Source organism: Pristiophorus japonicus, chromosome 11 (assembly GCF_044704955.1).
Source record: "Pristiophorus japonicus isolate sPriJap1 chromosome 11, sPriJap1.hap1, whole genome shotgun sequence".
NCBI classification, from domain to species: Eukaryota; Metazoa; Chordata; class Chondrichthyes; family Pristiophoridae; genus Pristiophorus; species Pristiophorus japonicus.
In genome coordinates this window covers 90,039,591-90,067,519 of record NC_091987.1, presented here as the reverse complement: position 1 = coordinate 90,067,519, position 27,929 = coordinate 90,039,591, and the positions used below count along the sequence as shown (strand labels likewise).

Below are 27,929 nucleotides of genomic sequence, written 5' to 3'. Positions count from 1 at the left end.
AACTGTCCATTTCTGTCTTAAATTTATGCAATGTCCCAGCCTCCACAGCTCTCTGAGGCAGTGAATTCCACAGATTTACAACCTTCTGAGAGAAGAAACTTCTCATCTCTGTTTTAAATGAGCGGCCCCTTATTCTAAGATCATGCCCTCTAGTTCTAGTCTCCCCGATCAGTGGAAACATCCTCTTTGCATCCACCTTGTCAAGCCCCCTCATAATGTTATATGTTTCGACAAGATCACCTCTCATTCTTCTGAACTCCAATGAGTAGAGGCCCAACCTACTTAACCTTTCCTCATAGTCAACCCCCTCATCCCCGGAATCAACCGAGTGAACCTTCTCTGAACTGCCTCCAAAGTAAGTATACCTTTCATAAATATGGAAACCAAAATTGCACGCAGTATTCCAGATGTGGCCACACCAAAACCTTGTATAACTGTAGCAAGACTGCCCTGCTTTTATATTCCATTCCCTTTGCAATAAAGGCCAAGATTCCATGGGCCTTCCTGATCACTTGCTGTACCTGCATACTATCCTTTTGTGTTTCATGCACAAGTACCCCCAGGTCCTGCTGTACTGCGGCACTTTGCAATCTTTCTCCATTTAAATAATAACTTGCTCTTTGATTTTTTTTTCTGCCCAAGTGCATGACCTCACACTTTCCAACATTATACTCCATCTGCCAAGTCTTAGTCCACTCGCTTAGCCTTCTGTTTTCAAGAGAAGAGACACAGGCTGTCCATCCTTTCCCAATAGGTATACCCTCTCATTTCTAGTATCATCAATTCGCAAAGTGCAAAATCTAGCAGTTAGTAAGAACTATATTTTGTAAAAGACTTGATGCAGTGCTGTAAATGTCTCAGAATCTGCAGGCCTGGGTTGAGTGCAGTTTGCACAGCTCCAGCAGAGGGGAAGGTGGCGCTGTGACCACCAGCCTGAACCTGTGAAGGTTGGACTTCCGGAATCGGGTAAGGTGCTTGAATTGCCATCCTGCAGCCTGTCCACCGGGAAAGATTCATGTATAAATGTGATCTCCGGCCGGAACCGAGCTGGGGGGGGGGGAACTATCCAAGTGTTTTTATTAAATCTTCCGGCAGGTTCCCAGTGTCGGGGCGGCCTTGGGGCCGGGAGCCGGGAGCCGGTCACAGTCTCAGCACTTGTTCCAAGCGCTGCTGCGGGGGGATCGGCGGCCTCCGGCACAAATTAATCAGCCTTTTTATAAAGGAAACTGCACCCGCCTCACCACCCCTGGTTCCTGGCCCAGAAACACGTTGGGGAGCTGTTGGCATCACTTGGGCTTTGAGACACTCTCACTGCACAGGACAGTGCCACAAGAGATCTCGGCCCATATTCTCCTTCTCCCCACAATTGTGGCATTCCACGCCCACTGTGTTCCTGCACCCCAAAACCTCGAATATAACATGGTCTAAATCCAAGTTAATTCATTCATTTTTTTACCCAATAACATCCACAATCTTGTTCCCAGAGCTGGGGGATCTCCACCCGTACCCCACGACTGTGCCCCCTTCCAATCCTGCCATACCTTGACTCACCTCATTTTGGACCTCTCCTATTCTCTGACACTCCCCTATTTCTTGAAGACCTAGCACCCTTTCCAGCTGTTCCCAAATGCCAAACCCACCTCCCATTATTGTACCTGGGACTGCCCTACCATTATTGTATCCTGGGATTCCCACACGCAATACTCAATGCCCCTCCTTCCAGCACACCCATGCCAAACCATCTGCAGTACTCCTACACCCTGGAACTAACTCCTCAACTTTTAAATCCCATAACTGCAACTTCCACACATTTAACAGAAAAACCTCCCAACGTGTTTCATCGAGGCATAATAAAAGAAATCACAACTATTACTCCCAGACAATTGGACATCTCTCCCATTGTTCACGTACCCAAAGACCTATATCCTCCCATGCCACAAATATACCTTTCCCACTTCTCCCTAGACTATAATTCTTGCACACACAGAAACTTAGACCCAGGGACTCCTATCCCCAGTGTTATATAGAAATAAAACATTCTTCCATAACTTTTCCTTATACTCTTAACTACTCTCTCTTCTTCATGTTCGGACCTCATTCCACCAAATTATGTTACTCATTATCACCAAACACACTGCAATCTCGAACTTTCCTGTTCCTTCATCACCTAACTTTTCACCACTCCCACTTTACAACTCACCACCTTCTTTCCTGCCTTTCACCACTAATCTACCTGCAGCCCCTATTCCTTTGTCCTTTTTAGCATCTTTTATTTTATAGATCCCTAATACCCCAACCATCTTCTTCTGTCTGTTACACATCCAGTAACAAATTCCAACACAACTCCACCCCCCACAATGTCCAACTTCCTACTTCATAACACATCCACTGTCAAGCACTTAACAGAAACCCAACTTCCTCCAGCATAAACTGATATTCACACAAATATAAAATGATCTATATATTTTTATTATATCCATACACAAACTACTTACAATTTATACTGATCATATACATTTACAAATATTTACTCTATACAAGTATATATATCTTACATATATAGAAATACATTTTAATATACTACTTCACAAATATTGTAACTTCTTTCCTTTATTCATAAACCTTTACAATTCTATACAAACTTTCCAATGTAAAATATCCTCAATTAAATTCATTTAATTTCAATTGCTATGCAATTCTCCCCACCATTTCTCTAGTTTACATTTTTTAATGTTTAACCAACATTATTCCTGAAAACACACAAAAAATACACCACCACGATAATACTTTCTTCACGACAGCATTTGATCCTATCATCAAGCACATCTGTCAATTTTCTGTGAGCAACACCACCACGGATCTAACAAACTCTATTTATATTTAGATATTAGGTAATTTTACAATTAAATACCCTCAGGAATTTATTTTTATTTTTCTCTGTGAGCAATGCTATAGGAGATCAAACTTATGCTCTTAAAATTACAGTGATAAATGGATTTGTTAAGTGTCAGCTTTGTTTGGTTGTGAGCCCTCCAAGTCAAAAGATTGTGGGATCAAGCTAGGACTTGAGCACATAATCTAGAGGCCAATGGCATACTGAGAGTGTTGCACTGCCAGAGGTGCTCTTGTTGGATAATATATTAAACTAAGTCCTCATCTGCATGTTCAGATGGTTGTTAGAGATCCCATGGCGCTATTGAAAGAGCAGCAGCGACTTCCAGTGGCGTAGCATTTATTCCTCAACTAACACCACTTAAACTAGATTAACTGGTCATTCAAAATAAAAACAGAAAATACTCAGGAGGTCAGGCAGCATCTGTGGAGAAGCAAATTAAACCTTTCAGGTCAATGATCTTTCATCAGAACTGGACAAAGTTAAAGATGTAACAGGTTTTAAGCAAGTACAGAGGCAGGGAAAGGGGGAGGGGAGGAAAGAGCAAAAGGGAAGGTCTGCCTTGGTGAAAGGCAGGAGAGATTAAATGACAAACGGAATGATGGTGCAAGGCAAAAGGGGATTAGTAATGGGACAAGTAAAGAAACAAAAGATGGGTCTAGCGGAGGTGTAAATGGCAATAGCAGAATCGTTACCAACAGCTGCTGTCGGAAAAAATGGGAGCAGTGCTTTTGATCTAAAATTGTTGAACTCAATTTGTTGAGTCCGGAAGGCTGTAAAGTGCCTAACTGAGATGAGCTGCCATTCCTCAAGCTTCCGTTGAGCTTCATTTGTTGCTGTTTGTCGGACCTAGTGCGTAAAATGGTTGCTACATTTATCCACAGAACAACTGCACAATTTAATTAACAGTATGTTTTAGCATATTTCTGAACGATGTGATAAGGCACAATAACAGTACATGTGTTTTTTTTATTGAACTATAACAGTCATATTATACTGAAATATTTAAACAAATTTATTCCTTTGAAAATAGTTTTGGATTGAACTTTAAATTAGAAGTTTTTTGCATATCGACCAGTTTTGTTTTGGTACTGCTATTTTTTTCTTACAAATGTAATCATCTTTGATACATGTCTGTCCAATTATATTTCACATGGAAAACTGCGACAAAAGTTAATATTAAGCATTGGCGGAAAGGCTGGAGTTTGTCCAGCAGATGTTAGACTTCCAAGATTCAATTTAAGACATTGGGCACAAATGCACTTAAATATTACAGGTAAATGACTTGAGTTCGGATCCAAGATGTACTTGTGGCACCCTTGAACAGACATCTTAACTGAATGCCCTAGTTTCCAACTAAGTAGTGCACGGAAGAACTATACAATGCAAATAAAGTAGCTATTAGATGGTTTTAAGGTGTACCTGTATATATAGATTTTTAGGGACTGTTCTTTCGTGAGACCTACTGTCATAAATCTTATTAATATTGCTCATAGCTGTATTTTGCAAGAAGACAGGAGACTACTATGCTTTCATCTGTAATTGTTTAATTTGTTTCTTAGATCAGACTAAACAGCCATCAAGTCCCACAATATTGATACGCCTAAAAGGATTGAAAGTGGTCACAAAGCAATATTTAAAACTGACTGGAGCATTCTTTACAGCAGCATTCCTGATAATATTGTCATGACTACAGAAATGACGGTGCCATTTCATCAAGCTTTGCCTAAAGTTGTAAGTGTTGCACAAAACCTAAAACATTGGTCCAGTAATGCATGATTTTGGGTCCTAGACTCATCCTCACAATTGCAGCTCAGAACAGTTCATTAGCAGTAGTTTTTACAGTGGTCAGCCACAGTTTTCTTTAAGTTTAGGGCAGTGGAGTGTTTAGAAGCTATTAACATTTTAAATATTGTATTGTGTAGCTAAGATTATGGTTTTGCTGATATTGGGCAATGACTTCACCTCTCATGTTCATAAAGACTTGCAACATGTTTGTGCAGGTCTTGGTGGAGGTGCACTTACCTGCCCTGTTGGCTACTAATACTAAATATATACATACAACTATGCTATGGTAATATTAAACAACAATCATTTTATTTAGATTGTCCAAAGGCAGGACTTGATTACCTTACTCCACTTCTGGTTACAGATTGAACTCTCCATCTACTAAAGTGCAACTTTTAAAGATTATCATGCCTATGTTGTTCCTTGCTCATTTTTTTTGCACTCTCAAGATGTACACTCTTGCCATCACTTTTCATACCACCCCTCATATTCTCCAATTGATTGGGTCGTAGTGACTGTCGGTCAGCCCGCCTTTACTCACTGCTCGGGGCAAGTCATCACTGTATCACAACAGTCTTTGACTATTTGGGTCAAGGTTTGGGATCCGGTGCTGCTGTCTTTTTGTTTTCTTTTACTTTTCTGTGCAGCTCACTGCTGATGCTGAGCAGAGAGGCCAAGCACATGGCAGAAGCTGAAACAGGCAGACCAATTGCTTATAATCCTCCTGATAAGTGTCGAACTGTAATTACAAATCAAATCTAATTTTTTTTTTTACGTGAAATGGGAGATGCCCAACAGTCCGCTTAAAATTCTAATGTTCTTTGTCCTTTTTAAAAAAAAAATCATGTCAACACCTGTAACAAATACAGCTGAAGTTTCCAGCTGATTACCTGACTCATTTTTCATTCAAAAGAAAATTAAATCTGTTGCAATAATCTGGTTGTTGACCAGACCACTTCTAAATCAGACACATTAAACATAGTAGGTTTACTTTGTACATATGTAATAATTATGGAAATTAAAAATAACCAGAAACTAGATTGTACAGATTATGAAGGTTAATTAACAACTCAACTACATCTGAAATACAGCACTTGTTTGTTAATAGATCAGTAACGAGGACTGACAATAGAGAAAACCCAATAAGCCTTATTAAGGTTTCAGTATTCATTCTGACAGGGGTAGGAGTTTGGAAAGCATATTTAGAATCCATATTTATAGAGTACACTTTTGATGTCTATCATAGAAATTCACAGAATCATAGAAATTTACAGCACGGAAGGAGGCCATTTCGGCCCATCGTGTCCGCGCCGGCCGACCAAGAGCTATCCAGCCTAATCCCACTTTCCTGCTCTTGGTCCGCAGCTCTGTAGGTTACGGCACTTCAAGAGCACATCCAAGCACTTTTTAAATGCAATGATGGTTTCTGCCTCTGCCACCCTTTCAGGCAGTGAGTTCCAGACCCCCGCCACCCTCTGGGTGAAGAGATTTCCCCTCAAATCCCCTCTAAACCTCCAACCAATTACCTTAAATCTATGCCCCCTGGTAGTTGACCCCTTTGCCAAGGAAAATAGATCCTTCCTATCCACTCCATCCAGGCCCTCTCATAATTTTATACAGGTCTCCCCTCAGCCTCATCTGTTCCAAAAGAAAACAACCCCAGCCTATCCAATCTTTCCTTATGTAAAATACTCCAGTCAACAGCACACCAAGCAAAATTGGGGAAAAATAAGCAAAGGAGAGTCATTTAAGACTGTGCCTGCTTGCTGAGCTTGCAGTGTTGGGACCCAGAGGAGCACAATAATGCCCAGCTCAGGACAGGCTGTGTGGCCCTTGCTGCTCAATCCCTATCTCTGTGCCCGGGCCGGGCTGGGAGTTGCTAGGCAGGCCAGGGCTGGGTGAGCGAGTGCCCCTGACCCACCTCACCCCGCACCATGTGCCGGAAGCAACAAATGGAGGCCCTGGGCCCACAGAACCTCCCTCCCTCACAACACCAGTAGCAGCCCGAACAAAGAGATTCCCTCTCCACGGCCCCGGGCTCTCTGCTCTCCCCTCCCCACCCCGGGGAAGACCCGCTCACTTACTTTCCACCTATTCCACGTTTCTTTCAGGAGTTTTGTGATTGGTTTAGCATTTTGGCTATTTGTGATTAGGGACCATAGTGCCATTTCTAATTGGTCAAAAAGGGCCAATGTGGAAAAAAAAATCTGTGCTGTCATTTCTGATGTCCCTATCCCAAATGACATTAATTTGTTTCCACTGTGTATCCATTCACTCTCCATTGAGTTCCCGTGCTCTCTTCTTGGTGCGGGATCTGTTGTGGCTGCATACCACCCCTTCCTGCTCCCAGGTTAACAATACAGACAACTTCCACATTATGCATTTCTTCCGCCACCCCATTCATCACCAAGCAATACTGCTCCTCACCCAATGAGCAACAGGAAAGGAGATCCCTCAGTATATTTAGTACGTTGTCATAAAATCAACAAGATAATATCTAAAATAATTTGCACTTTGAGCCTAATTAAGTTTGTGTAAATAAAAAGATTTTGTTTTTGATGCTTCCATTACACAGTAATGTGTTGCAGATCAAATGTATTCACTGTGTGGAAGATGAAGCAAAATAGAATGACATGTAACAGGCTATAAATTGAACAAAATTAGGCTTCGGAGTGAACTTGAATGGAAAATGGCAGACATTTTTGTTTAGTACGATACATGGTTATTTAAAGAGGGTGTCTCACCATTAGGACTAATTTCAAAAATCATTGAGTTACACTGTCCTTGTTTCTCTTCGCTCCACTTTTTAAGGTTTGAGTATTGATTCTGGCAGGGAGAAGAGGTTGGAAAGCATATTCATATTTATATAATGCATTTTTCATATTCATTTTTTTGTTGCTGGAACTATATCCAAGCATGGCACGGTTCCATAAACCTTCAAGTTCCTACAAAATAAGTACAATAAAGTGGAGGACACCAGTTGCTTTAAAAGTTAATGAGAAGCAACTATTTGACTGTTTGAGGGTGATTTCATATTTGTTGAATAAATAAATTTTAATGAGATGCTGTTTAGTGTTGAGTTATGCATGGTTTGTAAGCTCAGCAAACATTGCAAAAAAAGTACTTAACGTTCTGTTTCTCCCCTTTAGGAACTCCATGCTCATCTCAACACCTCCATCAGCTGTACTACAATGGAGAAGCTGATACTGCAGAAACCACATCTCAACATTCAACATAACATGACCATGATCAGAAAAGGCCAAAAAAGGACCTTTGAGGAGTGTGTATCTCTAACAATGAGCTTAAGATCATAATGAGTTTCAACAGCATAAACTAATTTACTTGAATAATAAGCCAAACTTGATAATATATTGAGGTGCTTGTTAAATAAGAGAAACAAAGTAAGAAAATTGTTAAAATAAAAATTTGCAAAGTTTTGTCAGTGGTCGCTTAAAGGCTTTTATAAGTAAAATTATGTCCTGTAGTGCCATTGTATTTAACTAACATTTTTCATAATAGCATTTGCTTTATTTGCTAGATGGGGCAACATTGGTCTTGAAGTTGCCAATAGCTAATGTCCCACCAGATAGCTGGACGTTGGTATCATAGGGCCTTCCTGATCTCTATTTCTCATCCCTTTTTGGTGTGGAAGCGGGTCATCCTCAAAACGAGGGACAGTCTAATATTTCTCAGTACATTATTACACGGTATATTTATCTATTAAGACAGCAGAGGAAGCTCCTTTTTACTACAACTTGTATTTATATAGCGCCTTTAACGTAGTGAAACGTAGCAAGGCGCTTCACAAGTATTATGAGACAAAAAATTTTACACCGAGCCACATAAAAAATTAGGGCAGGTGACTAAATATTGATCAAAATGGTATGTTTTAAGGAGCGTCTTAAAGGAGGATAGAGAAGCAGGGAGGTTTAGGCAGGGAGTTCCAGAGCTTGGGGCCTAGGATACAGAAGATACAGCCACCAATGGTTGAGCGGTTATAATCAGGGATGCTCAAGAGGGCAGAATTAGAGGAGTGCCGACATCTTGCGGGGGGGGGGGGGGGGGTTGTGGGTCTGGAGGCGTTTACAGAGAAAGGCCATGGAGGGATTTGAAAACAAGGATGAGAATTTTGAAATCGAGGCATTGCTTAACCGGGAGCCAATGGAGGTCAGCAAGTACAGGGGTGATGGGTGAGCGGAACTTAGTGCGAGTTAGGACACGGGCAGCCGAGTTTTGGATCATCTCTAGTTTACATGCCACTATCCTTGTACCAATAGTGCTCTATAGCCAGCTGCGAGGAGGTACAAGAGAACACTTGGGTTTATTCATCCTCAGATTTTCCTTCCTTTGCAATAGGAAAATATCTCACTTCTGTTGGGTGCCTCTCCTCAGTGACTCGGCTTTGATGTCGTGTTGGTGTGAAGCAGAAACTGCTTTTCACTGACACTAAACTTGTAGGGTAAATGCACCCCATGGCTATGAGTAAAATGAAAATTACTGAAAAAATTAGGTGTGCTCATTTATTTTTTAGTTACATTGTGTTTTTCTGTCACAGATGCTTTGAGATGTTTAAAGTAATTCATCAACTAACTGACAGTGTTGAACACATTTTCATGGTAAATAACATTTTCATTTCTTCAACATGAACTGAAAGATGTTCGAAAATAGATTTGTGATAGTAAATATTGGTCTTCCGAGATCAGACTACCAAACATAAAATATATTTTTTTGAATAATTGGGGTAGATATTCCCTTGGAGAGGTGTCGAGGCGGACGCTGTAGTCAAGCAAGTACAGGGGTGATGGGTGAGCGGGACTTATTGCGAGTTAGGACGCAGGCAGCCGAGTTTTGGATCATCTCTAGTTTACATGCCGGTAGTTCCGGCTGCCCAATCACATGGCCGGAAGGTCTGGCCAATTTTGACGGCTGGGCCTTATTTACACGTTGTTAGTGGGCAGTCCACATGTTGAGATCACCGACAGGCATCCCACCCATTTGGAAAAGGGATTTCCACCTCAGATCTCTACTATTTAAAAGGTGAATGTACCTCTTGGAGAAGTGCACTCTCACCCTTACAAAAGTGTTGCCTGCTGACGAAGTGATTATATGGCAATTTTTTATTGTTTCAGTGGACCTTAAATGCAAGTTCTGATATTTAATTGTGTGATTTTTCAGCAGTAGCCGTTTGTTCTGTGGCCCTCAGAAATGTTAATTCTGCTGTTTGTCCACTTGCTGGCAGCATCTGCAGAACATTGACAGTAAAAGCTCTATGCTGCTGTTACGTTGCGATGGAGGTACTGATGGAACAGATGCGGGAGGAGAGGTGTGTCCTCTTCACAAAGGATGGCAACAGGGTGCCAAAACACACCCAATTGCAGTCCTGTCGGAAAATTACTGAAGTGGTGAGTGCATACAGCATTACCCCAAGGATCTACGTTTATAATATGATGTGTATATTTTCCTTTCAGGTGGCGAAAGAAGTCATTAAAGAATTTGCAGCTGATGGTGTGAAATATCTGGAGCTGAGGAGTACACCACGAGAGGAGAAGACTACAGGTAGTATTTCAAGATTATATGAATACATTAAAATGAGCATAATCCACATTATATTTCTCTTTATTTTAATAGAAAAAATAGCACTGTGGTGGTACCACTGGCATGATGCATATATCGTCAACTTCTACACACCACAGTTAGGCACTGTCCTAATAAAACTACCACTCAAAGACTAGCACCTGTATAGAGTGACAAAGGAATGTTACCCAGAGGTATTAGAGTGTAAAACTGTCGTTGCGGATGAGTGTCTCGTTTTGGAAATCGCCCAATTATCATTTCCAGTGAAATCAATAGAACTTAAAATTCTGTAATTACTATAACTAGTGGCCAATTCACAAAGCCCAGGTAGCAAGTTGAAAATCGACCCCATAATGTTAGCTCCTGTATTGCCGTTTGTCCATGGATAAGGGAATTCTATGTGGCTTACTTGCACACGTTCAGAGTGCTTCAATCTCAACATGAAAATCCCAAATAAATTTTAATTTTAGGAGATGGCCAACTGTTAGTTGTCTGCTAATAAAAATATTAAAATTGAAGTTTTTAAAAATTCTCATGCAGTCCAATAGATTTCACATTTAAACTTTTAAAAACTTCACTTTGCACTAAACTACAGTTGTGCTACAGTGAGTGCCAAAGTGGCGAGAGACTATCTATATTTACTTTTTCCTAACATGCACTAAAGTGTTTTCATAGCTTATTCACACGTGTGAATTTCAGCACACAATTTGTTGACAGAAACTCAACTATTTTGCATTGATTCAAATTATGTCTATACATCAACTTTTCAATTATATCATACTGCTGAAAAATGGTTAAATTAAATACAAAACATTTATATATGGATGTATATCTATTGCAACAAATAGGACACTGAAATTGTAATAGTAACTGAAATTTTACTGATGTTTGTAAACCATTCTTAGTGTATACCATCAATTGAATTACTACTTTATACGTGTCACCCATCTATTACCCCATATTTAATTTCTTCAGTAAATATAGTATTTACAGAAGGAAAACATATAGAATGTTTGGACAACTTTATCTTTTGATCTTGAAAGTGAATGCCAGAAAATAAAATACAGGGAAAACTTGAATTTCTGTATCCCGTACAAATTGTACATGATTCGGGGTCAATCTCTCTTTTTGTTACCATCTTTTAGTTCTCAGAATAATATTTCTGAAACTGGTTCTTCTTTTGCTCTGACAAAATGGCCAATACTGACAGCATAATTAATAAAATGTTAAAAATTGTCTAATTTTAGAAAATAAAAATATTTGCCTGGATAACTAGCTTTAAGCATTCTCAGTTGTCATGTTAAGCCCCTGTCCTAATTATATCCTGGCAAGAGTTGGTGGATTGAGTGTAATAATACATTTTATAAATAAGTGCTATGATTAAACACCAAAGGTGTTTCACTGGTTCTTTGGTACTGATATTGTAAGTATACCTCTGTGGGGCAGTGCTGCTTCTGACAGATTTTCTACTGAGATGGTAACTGTGGAGAACTCTGCAACTTGGGCTGCCAAGTTGAAGGAGACAGTGTAGTAGTGAGGTTATATATTGGGAGACACGCCCATGGAAAATGGAACTCTTTTTATTGGCCTATTGTTACCTAATATGGGTGTAAAGGATTAAAATGTAGAATGCCGACTCCGATAAAATAAAGAAACAGTACACAAATGTACTCGAGGATTCTATCTAAATCGTCATTCTGTTGCCCCTGCGAGGAAAGGCAGATTCCATCTGGCTCGGAACCATGAAAATATGCATGCGTGATACTGCCTGTTACACACCTCTTAACAATGAAAGAATGGTTAGGAAAGGTAAGATAAGATAAACTTATTTAAGAAAGTGGAAAACAGGATGTTTGAAGGTTACATTTGACCAAGATGTGATCATGTCATGCTAAGAATGTCAAAAATGGACATTTTCATAAAAAACTTGAAAGCAAGTAGAGTATATAAGACCATGTAATGTAATACAAATTCAGATTCGTCCAGGGAAGACCGAGCTCAAGAATTGTAACTTGACAGATTATTTGCCCAATTAAGTTTATTTGGCTGCAAGTACAGAATTTTGAATAAATTACTGGCTTGTGGACATATTGCCTTACCGTCATTGATTGATCTTGCTTAAATAAGTTGACTAGTTAACACTATTAGCATTTTATTTCTTCATACAGGAATGACGAAGAAGTCCTACGTCGAGGCAATACTCGAAGCTATAAAGCAGTGTAAACAAGAGGATGTGGACATAGATGTAAGGTATGTGAATGTTTTGCTATTATCAGCTGACCTCCTGTGGCGTTCACGGGTAGTCTGGGATTTGGAGCACAATTGTAAGTTAGTTGCTAAAATGGAGTTGTATTTAACTTACTCTGTCCCTCTTCTTTCATATGGCAGTAGCAAAGCAAAGCAAATCAAATCAAATGTCAATATCTAAGTCAGATATCCAGGCCAAAACTTTTGATGTAACAGCGTGGATATCTTGTAGGCTGCCTGCAAATTTCCTCAGAAGGCAGTGCTCAATGATGTGCTCCAAGGTTTGATTAAGAGCTCCACAGTTGCATGATGGGGATGCTTTAAACTTCTATCTATGGAAAAGGTGGCAATATCTACCATGACCAGTTCTGAGGCGGTTGTTGGTTGTCCGTTGTTTGCGAGGAAGGTTTGATCCTTCAGGTTGTACTTTTGGGTCCTATATAAGGAATCCATTTCTTATGTCGTACTTCTTTAAAAAGCATTTCACCATCGGTCATCAAGGCTGAGGGGTGATCACTGAAGGGCTTCGGCAACGGTCCAAAATAGCCTTCTAGATTTGAGACGGGGCTGGTGGTAGGTTGTTCAAGTCAGCCTGGATCAGCAAGTCTTTGCTGATGTAGCGATTGTATTCTCTGCAGACTACATATTCGCAGTGTAGGTGTGGTGGTGCAATGTTTGCAAGCACGAGCAGCCAAGGTATCGGTGTAGATAAAAGCGTACCGCTTCTAATTCTCAGTAGAATTCAGCTGAACATCAACGGATTTGACATGCGGACTTGATAGCCATGCCGGAGAGCAGTACTCCGCTGTAGAGTACACCAAGGCAAGTGCTGCAGTACAGAGGGTTTGAGCGTCTGCTCCCCATGAGGATCCAGCGAGTTTCTGGATCAAGTTAACCCTACTCTTTAGTTTCTTTCCAAAGTTCTGGAGCTGCTGTCTTTACAACAGGGTGTGATCGAGCATGACTCCTAAATAGGAGGGTTTTTTGGCATGGTTTACCTCTGCGCCGCAAAAGGAGACTTTCAAAGCTTGGTTTGCTTGCTGGGTATTGAGGTGGGATGTCGAGATGACGGTCTTTTGCAGGTCTGGCTGAAGTCACCATTGGCGGAAGTAGGCCACCATCCTCTGTAAATCACTGGTCAGGGTGGTGATGGACAGACTCATGTTTTGCGTGGCCAAGGCAATGTCATCAGCGTAGACGAACTTGTGGGACTCTGTTTCGGGCAGATCACTGGTGTAAACGTTGAATAACATGGGTGCTAGGACAGAACCCGATGGGAGTCCGTTGTTCAATATCCTATATCTGTTCGTCTAGGTGCCAGAGTACACACAGAAGCGTCGGTTGCTAAACATGGAGTTGAGAAGTTGGATCGTTGTTCTGCAGGGTAAAATGGTGGAGAGCTTGAAAAGCAGTCCATGCTTCCATACTGTGTCATACACTGCTGACAGGTCCACGAGTGCTACGGCGGATCTGAGCAGGCACTGGAAGCCTGCTTCGATGTGCGATGTTAAAGCTACCACTCGGTTTCAGCAGTTACGGCCGCTCCGCAAGCCTGCTTGCTCCTTAGGAATGGTTGGCTCGATGATGGGGGCTAGTCTGTGGAGTAGGGGGCTAGTCTGTGGAGTAGTAGCCTCTCTAGCACTTTATAACAAGTGCAAAGTAAGGAGATCGTGCAGTAGCTGGAGGCTTCTCTCTGTCCCTTTAAGGCCACTGCTCAAGTACTCTCTGTGGAAGTGGTCTAAATGGGCACATCGTGAAGTTAAATAGAGGCATATTGTGAGATTTCAGTAGATTGGAAACCATTTGTGTCAATTGTGGCTCAGTTGGTAGCACTCTCGTCTCTTGAGTCAGAAGGTTGTGGATTTAAATCTCACTCCAAACATGAGCACAAAACTCTAGGTTGACAGTATTGAGGAAAATGCCGTCTTCCAGATGAGACGTTAAACTGAGGCCCCATCTGCTCTATCAGGTGGGCATAAAGGTCCTATGACACTATTTCGAAGAAGAGCAGGCGAGTTATCCCAGTTTCCTAGCCAATATTTATCCCTCCCTCCAACTAAAACAGTTTATCTGATCATTATCACATTGCTGTTTGTGGGAGCTTGCTGCGTGCTAATTGGCTGCCGGGTTCCTACACTTCAAAAAGTGCTTCATTAGTGGTAAAGCGCGTTGGGACATCCGGTGGTTGTGAAAGGCACTATACAAATGCAAGTCTTTCTTTTTAAAACAAAATCAGTGGTTTTGACTATTCTTTATTGCTTTACTGGTCTATTCAATTTTTATTTTATATTTTTTTGAAAGCAAAGGATGTACAGCAAGATGAGATAGAAGATATGCCTGGTTACCAGGCACAGTGGTTCTAAATTTGGTAATGCTAGGGATGGCAGCAATGGGGTGGGCTGCAGAAACGTGGCAGAACTGAAGACATCATAAAGTTTCGGAGAATTGGAGGGGGTTCCTCAGATTTTGGAGTGGATTCAGTGGGAGTTGCTGAGGTCTCACAAGGGAGGTTTCTGGAAGATTGGGTGATAGTGATGTAAAACGGCAGAAGAGTGGTTACAGAATCTGTAAGGTTTGGAGTGGTTGGGGGTTTAGGGATCTGACAACACTGGGGAGTGCACTCTTGTTTGGAAACTCTGGGGAGGTAGGTCTCAGTTTAGGAGCATAGAAGGAGTGCTTGGGTTTGGGAGCAATCAGTCGGACATTTGCTTCTCTGGGTCTGACAGTAGTAGTGGAGTTTCGATGTCTGGCTAGGCTGGAAGGAAGGTGCAAGGATTTTGGAATAGCAAAGGGGTTTCTGGGGTCTGGAAGCATCTGGGAAGAGGGTTCCCATGTCTCAAGCATTTGGGGGAGGGTCAGAGAGTCTTTGAGGAAGGGAATCGGCCTGATCTACCACTCAATGGTAGCATTCTCACCTCTGAGGCAGCAGATTGTGGGTTCAGATTCCACTCCAGAGACATGAGCGCATTATATCTAGGCTGACACTTCAGTGTAATACTGAGGGAGATTTACGCTGTTGGAGATGGCAACTTGCAGATGAAATGTTAATCCGAGGGCCTGTCTGCTTTCTCTGGTGGGCATAAAATATCCCACAACACCTTTCGAAGAGCAGTGTGTTCTCCTGGTGTCCTCACCAACATTTAACCTTTAACCAGCATAACTAAAACAGATTACCTGGCCATTTATCTCATTGCTATTTGAGGGTCCTTGCTATGTGCATATTGGCTGCTGCATTTCCCTACCTTGCAACAGTGACTACACTTCAAAAGTACTTCATTGTCTGTGAGGCACTCTTGAATATCATCAAAGGTGCTGTATAAATGCAAATTATTTCTTTTTAATTGATCATCTCAAAAATGTGAGAAAAATAATAAAAAACTAGCAGTATTATTTTTTTATTTCCCTAGATTTCTGTTATCTGTAGATAGAAGAGGTGGACCGACTGTTGCTATGGAAACCGTAAAACTTGCAGAAGAATTCTTTACATCCACTGATGGGCTGGTAGTTGGCCTGGATCTAAGTGGGGATCCTGCAGTGAGTAATTTGTTTCTAATTAACTGTGTCAACACTAATTCAGGACTCTACATTTGTTAAGACAAACGTTTTAAGAGATCAATTTTCCACATGGTCGATTTTTGGCGCAGTTGTAGAGGTAACGTCCAATTTTTGAGTGGCCGACTGTGCCAAAAAGATGTTGCAAATTTCGCCGGAATAAACTTTCATTTTGGAGCGCCAGATTGTTCTTAAATTCTGTGGATGGAGCTTAAGGTCTGCGCCGAAAAACTGAGGTTGCCAGGTAACGAGGTACACACTGAAGGGCTGAGGCTGCAAAGTGAAACATACAAGGTACAGCAAGACAGATGCAGGTACATATTATATTTACCATTGCCAAGATCGCTTTACTTCTGTTTATTGGAAGATTGTAGTGACAAACTGTCGTACTCTGCAATATTTATTTCTTTAATTTTAGATGAAACAGGCCTAATAAAATGAAAGTCATTCCACACACAATCGCATATTAGGTTACCGCTCTTTTGTAGAGTCCCGGGCCGAATGGCCCCCCGCGCCGCTCCTATCCCGGACTAAAAGGCCCCCCGTGCCGCTCCTATCCCTCTGCAAAAAGACTTCCCTCCCTCCAAAACCTAACTCAGCTCCACTAAAACAATGGTGTTTTCTCTGCGCTGATTTTCTTAAGTGCAGGTAAGGTTTTTCAGAATGCGCTATTTTTGAAAAAATCCTAGTTGGCCAAACTTGCTTAAATGGCCAGAAATGGCACCCCCAGTAACGTAAAAAAAAAAAAAATCGGGAACTAAAATAATCGGCTGTAAGTAGTTTAGGATGGTCAGAAACCTTGGCGAGCAAAGCTTGCAGATTTAGCTCTACTCCAAAAAAAACAGCGGACGCCAAAAAAACGGCGCAGAATAATGGCGAAAATAGGGCCCTAAGTGTCCACAAATTGTACAGTGGCATAAAATTTTTTTTATAAATGAACATGATTAGCAATCAATATTTGGAGAGGCCAAATTTCAGATTAGTGGATGTGTATGGATAATGATCTTGCCTGGAATAAACTTCAGAAAACTCAAGTCTGACACTAAATATGAGTGAATTAGAGACTGTTTATCTTAGTGATGCATTGGTTTCAGTGGAACAGTATAGGGCTTATCACCAATTTTTGTTTTTCCTTTTTAAGGTAGGACATGCTAAGAATTTTATTGCCCCACTTCATGCAGCTAGAAATGCAGGTCTTAAGCTTGCAGTGCATATGGCTGAGGTAAGAAGTTTGTAAATTTGGAAGAATATCTATTTTGGATGTATTCTAAAGTTGAATATACATATTAATTGTTAAAATTTTAATCTATGACTGCATTTATGCACATTATAGTTGAATTAATATTATAAACTTGACTGACCAATCATAGCTCGCGTTTTATATAAAAATAAAAATATTTGCTCATCATAGATGCATTAAAATATGATACCACTTTAAAAAAAATAGTTTGTTAATATTTTTCATCATCTTTGTTAAGATCCCCCATCAAAATGAAGAATTGGAAATATTTCTTGGTCTTCCTCCAGACCGGATTGGCCATGGTACATTCCTTCACCCAGAAGTTGGAGGTTCAGAATATCTGGTCAACATTATTAGCACAAATCAAATACCCATTGGTAATTACATTTATGTTTAGATATGAAAAAGTTTTACAAAGTACATATCGTTTTCCTGAATGTAGCTAATTGAGGAAAAACAATTGTAAAAATGATTCTTTCGGAAACCCTGGGGCATGTTACATTGGTGTTGTATATTCTATGTCACAGTATGTAAGGTGCCATTCTGCACTTGCGACACTTCAAATTCTAGTTCCTGGTATCAATGAATTAATTAGGAAAAGTTCTTCCACGAGAGGAAAAAAAATTCTAGGGTGACCTGGATCTCTGTGCATCTTTCAGTATAATGTCAAAGCTGCATTCACAGAGACATGCCCAATCCCTGTACTCATGGTTGGGGAATGCTATGAGATAATTGGGGGAAGGAAAGGAAAACCAAAAAGAGAAAGAACTTGAATTGATATAGTGCCTTTCACAATTTATAGCATCGTTCACAATCTCAAGATATCCCAAAGTGCTTTACAGACAATTAAGCACTTGAGGTTTAATCACCGTTGTAATGTAGAGGAACATGGCAGCCAGTTTTCACACGGTAAGGTCTCACAAATCGCAATGAGATAAACAACCAGATAACCAGCTTTAGTGATGTTTGGTGAGGGATATATATTTGGTTTAATGTCTCATCTGAAAGATGGGCCCTCCAGAAGTGCAGCACTCCCTCAATACTGCAATGAAGTGTCTGAAAGAGAGAAAATTAAATGGGAAAAATGTCGTATAACCCTCCCTGAATCATCTAATGAGTGAAATCTTTTTCTTCTAAAAAAGTGAGTACTGTTACTGCAATTGGAATAAAGGAAGAAAAAGTTGTGAATTGTTCTGATCAATTTATATCATCTATTTTTCAGAGCTTTGCTTGACATCAAATGTCAAAGGTCAGACTGTCTCTTCATATGAGCAACACCATTTCAAATACTGGTACAATCGTGGGCACTCCTGTGTGGTTTGTGTAAGTTCAATTACTTTTTCTGCTACTAAACAGTGGTGCAAGTACTGAAATGTAAAATTAACGTCGATATTTAGCTTTTGCAGAGGATTGAGTGGGTTAGCACATTGTCAATGGAATGAACATGTTCTCTTTCTGGTTGTCATAGAAATGTTAGGGCAGTCTCAATTCAGTTCCTACTAATGTAAGCTCACAAGACAACTGATAAGTCTGGACTAATAGATCTGTAAGAGTGCCTTACTGTCTCCTGGCATTCAATTCTCTCCTTCATGTAACCTGATCAAAATCAGAAAATTTACCATTTATAAATGTCATACAAGGAAACGCCGGCACGGACACGATGGGTCGAATACCCTTCTTCTGTGCCGTAAATTTCTATGATTCAAGAGCCTAGTTAATTATCCTACCTTAATCTCATGGGTGTGTGCTTGGCTTAGTTGGTAGCACTCTTTACTGGCATCAGAAAGTTGTGGGGTAGGGTTGCCAACTCTGGTTGAACCGTATTGTAGGAATGTTTAATCAAGTGACTTTTTGTCTCCATTTCCCCCGCCCCCACGCTCGTGCCATTGGTTGCCTGGCACAAAACTTCTCACGATAATCAGTCCACAACTTTTGTGAGAGTGTGGCTGGAGCAAACAGGAGAAGAAAATGCCTGTATAATTTTTATCCATTTGAATTTTTCATGACCTCACGATGCCCCAATTAAGTACATTTGAAGTGCAGTCATTGTTGTAATGTCGGGAAATTTGTGATAGTGATAAATATTGGCCACGACATGGGGAGAACGCTCTTGCTCAACTGATTGTGTGAAAATATTTTGGTTGGGAATCTTTGCATGGAATCATTATATTTTTGTGAAGTAATGGTAAATAACTGCTGTTTTGGGTTTGTAATGATTAGTATTATCAGCATGAATCTGGTAGGCTGAATAAAATGCTGTTTCATATTTGAAAGTTGGATTTTAATATAGTGCTAAACATTTACAATAGGGATGACATGAATGAGATATTAAATGGGTAGGATGTGCCTGTTAAATCATTTAATATCAATGTTGAAACAAATATTTACTGTAAGTATTCTCTTAATTGCTCCTTATAAATCTGGCCACCCTCTCCATTTAAGCATCAATTTTCAACTTATCTGCACTACTCATTATATTCAGTGCAATTTATGGTGCTGTTGTAGATTATAACAGAAAGCAAAATGAAAGCACCTGCATTTATACTGATCTATTCTAATAGCTAACAAAATGAGTCATTTAAGTAGTTACAACTTTTATCAAATCTGCCAGATGTGCGTTTTTTTCTTACATTTGCAAAATTAATTGTTGCTGATCTTTTTCTTCTCCTTCCCCAGACTGATGGCAAAGGAGTTTTTGCTAGCAACTTGTCCCAGGAATATCAGATAGCAGAGACAACATTTAATCTTTCTAAAGCTCAGATATGGGAGCTCTCTTACCAGAGTATTAACTACATCTTCGCTCCAGAGAGTGTAAAATCTGACTTGAAGTGTCGATGGAATGACCTGAAACCAGGATTATTTAACTAAGGCTAACAAAAGATCATGTGATAGGGACACTGCTCTTGGCCCCATTTTCCTTTAGCTGTTGATTATTCTTGGAACATATCTTGATTCACACCTATGAAAGCAAATCAACAGTTCTAAGTACTACATAAGCGATCCTCTCACAGTAGCAGTTATCCTATTTGTCTTCCACATTATGATAACAGATGTTGTTTGCTGGGGGAAATAGGTCCCTCAAAATAAGAAAAAATATACAGAATGAGTTTCGGTTTATCCTTCGTAAAATCAGTTTTATAATGCACAAAAATGAAAAAATAATCTATTTTGTGTAATACAATTTTATTTACTTCTAAGTCAATGTAAAGTAATCAGCTACTTGGAAAATTTTCCTGAGACATAAAAATGCAACTATTTAATGTTAATATTTTGTGGAGATTGGTGACCAGTGCACTTCATGCTTTTCAATTTGAGCATGGATGGATTCTATCTGCTTCTAAAACATTCTTTGACTTCCTCTAGATATACCATTGTTGTCTTTATCAGACAGTAACAACATTGCTTTAACTTCTGAATAATGAGCTCACAGTATCACTTAACAAAAACTGATTTTGTGTGATGTAATCTGGAATACTATGCTCTGGCCGAACAGTAAACCCTTTAATTGTTACCATGTAGCATGTAAGGATTTCACTACAGTTTACATCACTTCAGAAGATGGATAATATCAGCCACGAGACACTTTTTGCAACAAGTTAAACTAACAGATTTATTCACAGCAGCATGAAGTGAAAGATATTGAAATAAGTCCAAAAGGAAGTTGTCTGGAACCAGTTCAAGAAAGGTTAAATAGACAAATCAGATAATAAAATCCTTTTGAAAGCTTCCTTGCAAACCTTGAGATAAAAATAATTTTCAGAAAGAAATAGCGCACATTTTCCTTAGCAAATAACCAGAATGTTGTCTTTGGAGGAGTTTTATTAGCTCCGGCACATTGTCCAGGGAGCTGTGTTCCGTCCCCATGCTTCACTGCCAGACAAAACGTAATTACTTGTACATGAAATGTGCTGCATTTTTATACTCTTAAAAATCCTTCAGAAAACAGAACATGTTAAAGGTGTGAAGATCACCTGTCTCTGTTAATGCCGTTTCAAACTTGGAATTAATACCTGGTTCAAATCACCATTGATTCAATTGACTTGCTTTAGATCAGGGCAATGGTAACCTTCTTGACTGAACCAGTGATTTATTTATTTAGTGGTTCACTCAATGAGCTTTGCAATCAATATTCACACATTAAGGATACTGAAAGGTTGCTGTAGACCTCTCACCTCTAACCCAATAGGTTGGCTATTAAGTGAATGTATAACTTCTATTTTGAGTATAATGTTTACAATTAAAACATTTTTAAACCTGGACAAGATAGAAAATGTTTTCATTTAATGCACTTTTACTATCATAAATACACCAGAGGTAGCACCACCATAGGAATCAACGGTGGTTTTCATCCTGATGAAATCTGGCTTGTCATTGCAGATAGAAATGGCTGTGTTAAAACCTAATAATGACACAAGAATTAGAAGCAGGAGTAGGCCATTCGGCCCCTTGAGCCTGCTCTGCCATTCAATAAGGTCATGCCTGATCTACCTCAACTCCACTTTCCTCACATCCCTCGATTTCCTTAATCAAAAATCTATCGATCTCTGTCTTGAATATACTCAACAACTGAGCATCCACAGCCCTCTGGGTAGAGAATTCCAAAGATTCTTCACCCTCCAAGTTTAGAAATTTTTCCTCATATCAGTCCCTTATTCTGAGACAGTGACCCCTGGTTCTGGATTCCCCAGCCAGAGGAAACATCCTCCCTGCATTTGCCCTTTCAAGCCCTGTTAAAAATGTTGTATGTTTCAATGAGATCACCTCTCGTTCTTCTAAACTTGAGAATATAGGCCTAGTCTACTCAATCTGTCCTCATAGGACAATCCCCCCCATCCCAGGAATCAGTCTGGTGAACCTTTGTTGCACTCCCTCTATGGCAAGTATATCCTTCCTTAGGTAAGGAGACCAAAACTGGACACACTACTCCAGGTGTGGTCTCTCCAGGGCCCTATATAATTGCAGTAAGACATCTTTACTCATACTCAAATCCTCTTGTAATAAAGGCCAACATACTAATTGCTTGCTGTAACTGCATGTTAACTTTCAGTGATTCATGTACAAGGACTTTATTATGAATGCTCCTCGCATTGAGACACAGAGCCTTCAGGCTTGTTTTTTTAACACTGTCCTTTTAGAATTATGTTGTAATGTGGCCCTTTTTGACTTTTGCCTTTGATTTCTCTGCCCTCCACCTATCCTTATCTACTTTCTACCTTTTGTTTCTGCCCCCATTCTACTTCCATCTGTCTCCCCGCATAGATTCCCATCCCCCTGCCATATTAGTTTAAACCCTCCCCAACAGCACTAGCAAACACTCCCACGAGGACATTGGTTCCGGTCCTGCCCAGGTGCAGACTGTCCGGTTTGTACTGATCCCATCTTCCCCCAGAACCGGTTCCAATGTCCCAGGAATTTGAATCCCTCCCTCTTGCACCATTCCTCAAGCCATGTATTCATCTTAACATTCGTAATAAGGTGGATGAATTAACTGCGCAGATAGCTGTTAATGGATATAATGTAATTGGGATTATGGAGATATGGATCCAGGGTAACCAAGGCTGGGAACTCAACATCCAGGGGTATTCAATATTCAGGAAGGATAGACAGAAAGGAAAAGGAGGTGGGGTATCGTTACTGATTAAAGAGGAGATTAATGCAATAATAAGGAAGGACATTAGCTTGAATGATGTGGAATCTGTATGGGTAGAGCAGTGGAACACCAAACGGCAGAAAACGCGAGTGGGATTGTGTGCAGACCACCAAACAGTGGTAGTGAGGTTGGGGATGGCATCAAACAGGAAATTAGGGATGCATGCAATAAAGGTACAGCAGTTATCATGTGTGACTTAAATCTACAAACAGATTGGGCTAACCAAACTGTTAGCAACACGATGGAGAAGGATTTCCTAGAGTGTGTAAGGGATGGTTTTCTAGACCAATATGTCGATGAACCAACTAGAGAGCAGGCCATGCTAGACTGGGTCTTGTGTAATGAGAGAGGATTAATTATCAATCTTGTTGTGTGAGGCCCCTTGGGGAAGAATGACCATAATATGGTAGAATTCTTCATTAAGATGGAGAGTTACACAGTTAATTCAGAGCCTAGGGTCCTGAACTTAAAGAAAGTTAACTTCAATGGTATGAGACATGAATTGGCTAGGATAGACTAGCGAATGATACTTAAAGGGTTGACGGTAGATAGGCAATGGCAGACATTGAGGAGGGCAGGAAAAAGTGGGAGAGCTAGTGGTTGGGGATTCAATTGTAAGGGGAATAGACGTTTCTGCGGCCGAAACCGAGACTCCAGGATGGTATGTTGTCTCCCTGATGCAAGGGTCAAGGATGTCTCGGAGCGGGTGCAGGACATTTTGAAGAGGGAGGGTGAACAGCCAGTTATCGTAGTGCATATAGGTACCAACGATATAGGTAAAAAACGGGATGAGGTCCTACAAGACGAATTTAGGGAGCTAGGAGCTAAATTAAAAAGTAGGACCTCAAAAGTAGTAATCTCAGGATTGCTACCAGCGCCACGTGCTAGTCAGAGTAGGAATCACAGGATAACTCAGATGAATACGTGGCTTGAGGAGTGGTGCAGAAGGGAGGGATTCAAATTCCTGGGACATAAGAACCGGTTCTGGGGGAGGTGGAACCAGCACAAACCGGATGGTCTGCACCGGGGCAGGATCGGAACCAATGTCCGAGGGAGAGTGTTTGCTAGAGCTGTTGGGGAGGGGTTAAACTAATATGGCAGGGGGATGGGAACCTATGCAGGGAGACAGAGGGAAGTAGAATGGGGGCAGAAGCAAAAGATAGAAAGAAGAAAAGTAAAAGTGGAGGGCAGAGAAACCCAAGGCAAAAAGCAAAAAGGGCCACATTACAACAAAACCCTAAAGGGGCAAAGGGTGTTAAAAAGACAAGCCTGAAGGCTCTGTGCCTCAATGCGAGGAGTATTTGGAATAAGGTGGACGAATTAACTGTGCAGATAGCAGTTAATGGATATGATGTAATTGGCATCACGGAGACTTGGCTCCAGGGTGACCAAGGCTGGGAACTCAACATCCAGAGGTATTCAACATTTAGGAAGAATAGACAGAAAAGAAAAGGAGGTGAGGTGGCGTTGCTGGTTCAAGAGGAAATAGTATGGAAGGACATGATGTGGAATCTGTATGGGTGGAGCTACGGAATACCAAAGGGCAGAAAACGCTAGTGGGAGTTATGTACAGACCACCAAACAGCAGTAGTGAGGTTGGGGACAGCATCAAACAAGAAGTTAGGGATGCGTGCAATAAAGGTACAGCAGTTATCATGGGTGACTTTAATCTACATATTGATTGGGCTAACCAAACTGGTAGCAATGCGGTGGAGGAAGATTTCCTGGAGTGTGTTAGGGATGGTTTTCTAGACCAATATGTCGAGGAACCAATTAGAGGGCTGGCCATCCTAGACTGGGTGATGTGTAATGAGTAAGGACTAATTAACAATCTTGTTGTGCGAGGCCCCTTGGAGAAGAGTGACCATAATATGGTAGAATTCTTTATTAAGATGGAGAGTGACACAGTTAATTCAGCGACTAGGATCCCGAACTTAAGGAAAGGTAACTTCGATGGTATGAGACGTGAATTGGCTAGAATAGACTGGCGAGTGATATTTAAAGGGTTGACGGTGGATAGGCAATGGCAAACATTTAAAGATCACATGGATGAACTTCAACAATTCTACATCCCTGTCTGGAGTAAAAATAAAATGGGGAAGGTGGCTGAACCGTGGCGAACAAAGGAAATTAAGGATAGTGTTAAATCCAAGGAAGAGCATATAAATTGGCCAGAAAAAGCAGCAAACCTGAGGACTGGGAGAATTTTGTAATACAACAGAGGAGGACAAAGGGTTTAATTAGGAGGGGGAAAATAGAGTATGAGAGGAAGCTTGCTGGGAACATAAAAACTGACTGCAAAAGCTTCTATAGATATGTGAAGAGATAAAGATTAGTAAAAATAAATGTAGATCCCTTGCAGTCAGATTCAGGTGAATTTATAATGGGAACAAAGAAATGGCGGACCAGTTAAACAAATACTTTGGTTCTGTCTTCACGAAGGAAGACACAAATAACCTTCCGGAAATACGAGGAGACCGAGGGTCTAGTGAGAAGGAGGAACTGAAGGAAATCCTTATTAGGCAGGAAATTGTGTTAGGGAAATTGATGGGATTGAAGGCCGATAAATCCCCGGGGCCTGATAGTCTGCATCCCAGAGTACTTAAGGAAGTAGCCCTAGAAATAGTAGATGCATTGGTGAGATCATTTTCCAACAGTCTATCGACTCTGGATCGGTTCCTATGGACTGGGGGGGGTAGCTAATGTAACAACACTTTTTAAGAAAGGAGGGAGAGAGAAAGCGGGTAATTATAGAACGGTTAGCCTGACATCAGTAGTGGGGAAAACGTTGGAATCAATTATTAAAGTTGAAATAGCAGCACATTTGGAAAGCAGTGACGGGATCGATCCAAGTCAGCATGGATTTATGAAAGGGAAATCCTGCTTGTCAAATCTTCTGGAATTTTTTTTGAGGATGTAACTAGTAGAATGGACAAGGGAGAACCAGTGGATATGGTGTATTTAGACTTTCAAAAGGCTTTTGACAAGGTCCCACACAAGAAATTAGTGTGCAAAATTAAAGCACATGGTATTGGGGGTAATGTATTGACGTGGATAGAGAACTGGTTGGCAGACAGGAAGCAAAGAGTAGGAATAAACGGGTCCTTTTCAGAATGGCAGGCAGTGACTAGTGGAGTACCGCAAGGTTCAGAGCTGGGGCCACAGCTATTTACAATATACATTAATGATTTGGACGAATGAATTGATTGTAATATCTCCCAAGTTTGAAGATGACACTAAGCTGGGTGGCAGTGTGAGCTGTGAGGAGGATGCTCAGAGGCTGCAGGGTGACTTGGGCAGGTTAGGTGAGTGGGCAAATGCATGGCAGATGCAGTATGATGTGGATAAATGTGAGGTTATCCACTTTGGTGGCAAAAACAGGGAGGCAGAATATTATCTGAATGGAGACAGATTAGGCAAAGGGGAGGTGCAACGAGACCTGGGCGTCATGGTACATCAGTCATTGAAAGTTGGCATGCAGGTACAGCAGGCGGTGAAGGCGGCAAATGGCATGTTGGCCTTCATAGCGAGAGCATTTAAGTATAGGAGCAGGGAGGTCTTGCTGCAGTTGTACAGGGCATTGGTGAGGCCACACCTTGAATATTGTGTACAGTTTTGGTCTAATCTGAGGAAGGTCATTCTTGCTATTGAGGGAATGCAGCGAAGGTTCACCAGACTGATTCCCGGGATGGCAGGACTGATATATGAAGAAAGACTAGATCGACTAGGATTATATTCACTGGAATTTAGAAGAATGAGAGGGGATCTCATAGAAACATATACAATTCTGATGAGATTGAACAGGTTAGATGCAGGAAGAATGTTCCCGATGTTCGGGAAGTCCACAACCAGGGGTCACAATCTAAGGATAAGGGGTAAGCCATTTAGGACCAAGATGAGGAGAAACTTCTTCACTCAGAGAGTTGTGAACCAGTGGAAAGTTGTTGAGGCCAGTTCGTTAGATATATTCAAAAGGGAGTTAGATGTGGCCCTTACGGCTAAAGGGATCAAGGGGTATGGAGAGAAAGCAGGAATGGGGTACTGAAGTTGCATGATCAGCCATGGTCGTATTGAATGGTGGTGTTATGTATCTGGACTTGTATATACTCTGTACAGACACCAGAGGGCTCATTCCCTGGAGTCCCAAGGGATCTGATAATCCCTTCGGAGCACAGGTATTTAAGAGTGCTTCACAGGCTGGAGAGGCACTCTGGAGACCTGCAATAAAAGACTAAGGTCACACTTTACTTTGAGCTCACAGTATTCAGTCTGACTCTTTCTCCATACAGTACAACTGGCGACGATTTGCAGATAGCGAACCCAAAGATGCAGAGAACAGTGGGCATGCTGGAGAAATTCTCGGAGGGAAATGATTGGGAAACTTTTGTGGAGCGACTGAGCGAGAGAGCGCTGCCAAACGTAGAGCGATCCTCCTCCCCGTCTGTGAGGCATCAACATATGGCCTCATGAAGAATCTGCTCACTCCAGCGAAACCCACGGAGAAATCGAACGACAATTTGTGCACACTGGTCCTAGAGCATTTGAACCCGAAGGAAAGCGTTCTGATGGCGAGGTACCGGTTCTACACCTACAAAAGATCTGAAGGCCAGGAAGTGGCGAGTTATGTCGCCGAGCTAAGACGCCTTGCAAGATATTGCGAATTTGAAGGACATTTGGATCACATGCTCAGAAACACTTTCGTACTTGGCACTGGCCACGAAATATACTTCGCAAACTTTTGACTGCAGAGACCCCCAACCTTGAGTAAGGCCATTGCAATAGCCCAGTGACAATACTAAGCAAATCTCTCAGCACACAAGTGCTGCTACAAGTATTGTGAACAAAGTGACGTTGTTTTCGAATCGTAACGTACAGGGTAGGTCACACATACCTGCAGCTACACGTCCGCAGATGTCTCAGAGTCCACCATCAAGAGTGATGAATGCAAGGCCATTAACACCCTGTTGGCGCTACGGGGGTGATCA

General features: G+C 41.1%; 2 protein-coding genes across 4 annotated transcripts in view; one reads left to right on the top strand and one right to left on the bottom strand.

The window, feature by feature from the left end:
- Positions 1 to 27,929, bottom strand: part of chd1l (chromodomain helicase DNA binding protein 1-like) — a 142,044-nt gene that overhangs the window by 77,085 nt on the left and 37,030 nt on the right. The gene's annotated exons all lie outside the window — the stretch shown is intronic.
- On the top strand, positions 928 to 27,354 carry mapda (N6-Methyl-AMP deaminase). Of its 2 annotated transcripts, none has more exons than XM_070893720.1 (11): positions 928 to 966; positions 4,456 to 4,627; positions 7,831 to 7,961; positions 9,237 to 9,297; positions 10,150 to 10,237; positions 12,424 to 12,505; positions 15,910 to 16,036; positions 17,196 to 17,276; positions 17,533 to 17,671; positions 18,517 to 18,617; positions 27,234 to 27,354. In XM_070893720.1, the coding sequence occupies exons 2-11, from the start codon at positions 4,580 to 4,582 to the stop codon at positions 27,315 to 27,317; spliced, it is 942 nt and encodes a 313-aa protein (XP_070749821.1). In that variant the 5' UTR covers positions 928 to 966; positions 4,456 to 4,579; the 3' UTR covers positions 27,318 to 27,354. The 2 variants fall into 2 exon arrangements, with proteins under 2 accessions (XP_070749821.1, XP_070749820.1); XM_070893719.1 differs by lacking the exon at positions 27,234 to 27,354 and adding an exon at positions 19,971 to 21,547.

What these genes read in the sequence shown, in the direction of transcription:
- mapda (XM_070893719.1), top strand. Translation starts at nt 4,580, where the DNA reads ATGACTACAGAAATGACGGTGCCATTTCATCAAGCTTTGCCTAAAGTT. An exon ending in CAAAAAAGGACCTTTGAGGA is followed by an intron (nt 7,962 to 9,236) that starts GTGTGTATCTCT and finishes TTTCTGTCACAG; the next exon opens with ATGCTTTGAGATGTTTAAAG. An exon ending in GATGTGGACATAGATGTAAG is followed by an intron (nt 12,506 to 15,909) that starts GTATGTGAATGT and finishes TTATTTCCCTAG; the next exon opens with ATTTCTGTTATCTGTAGATA.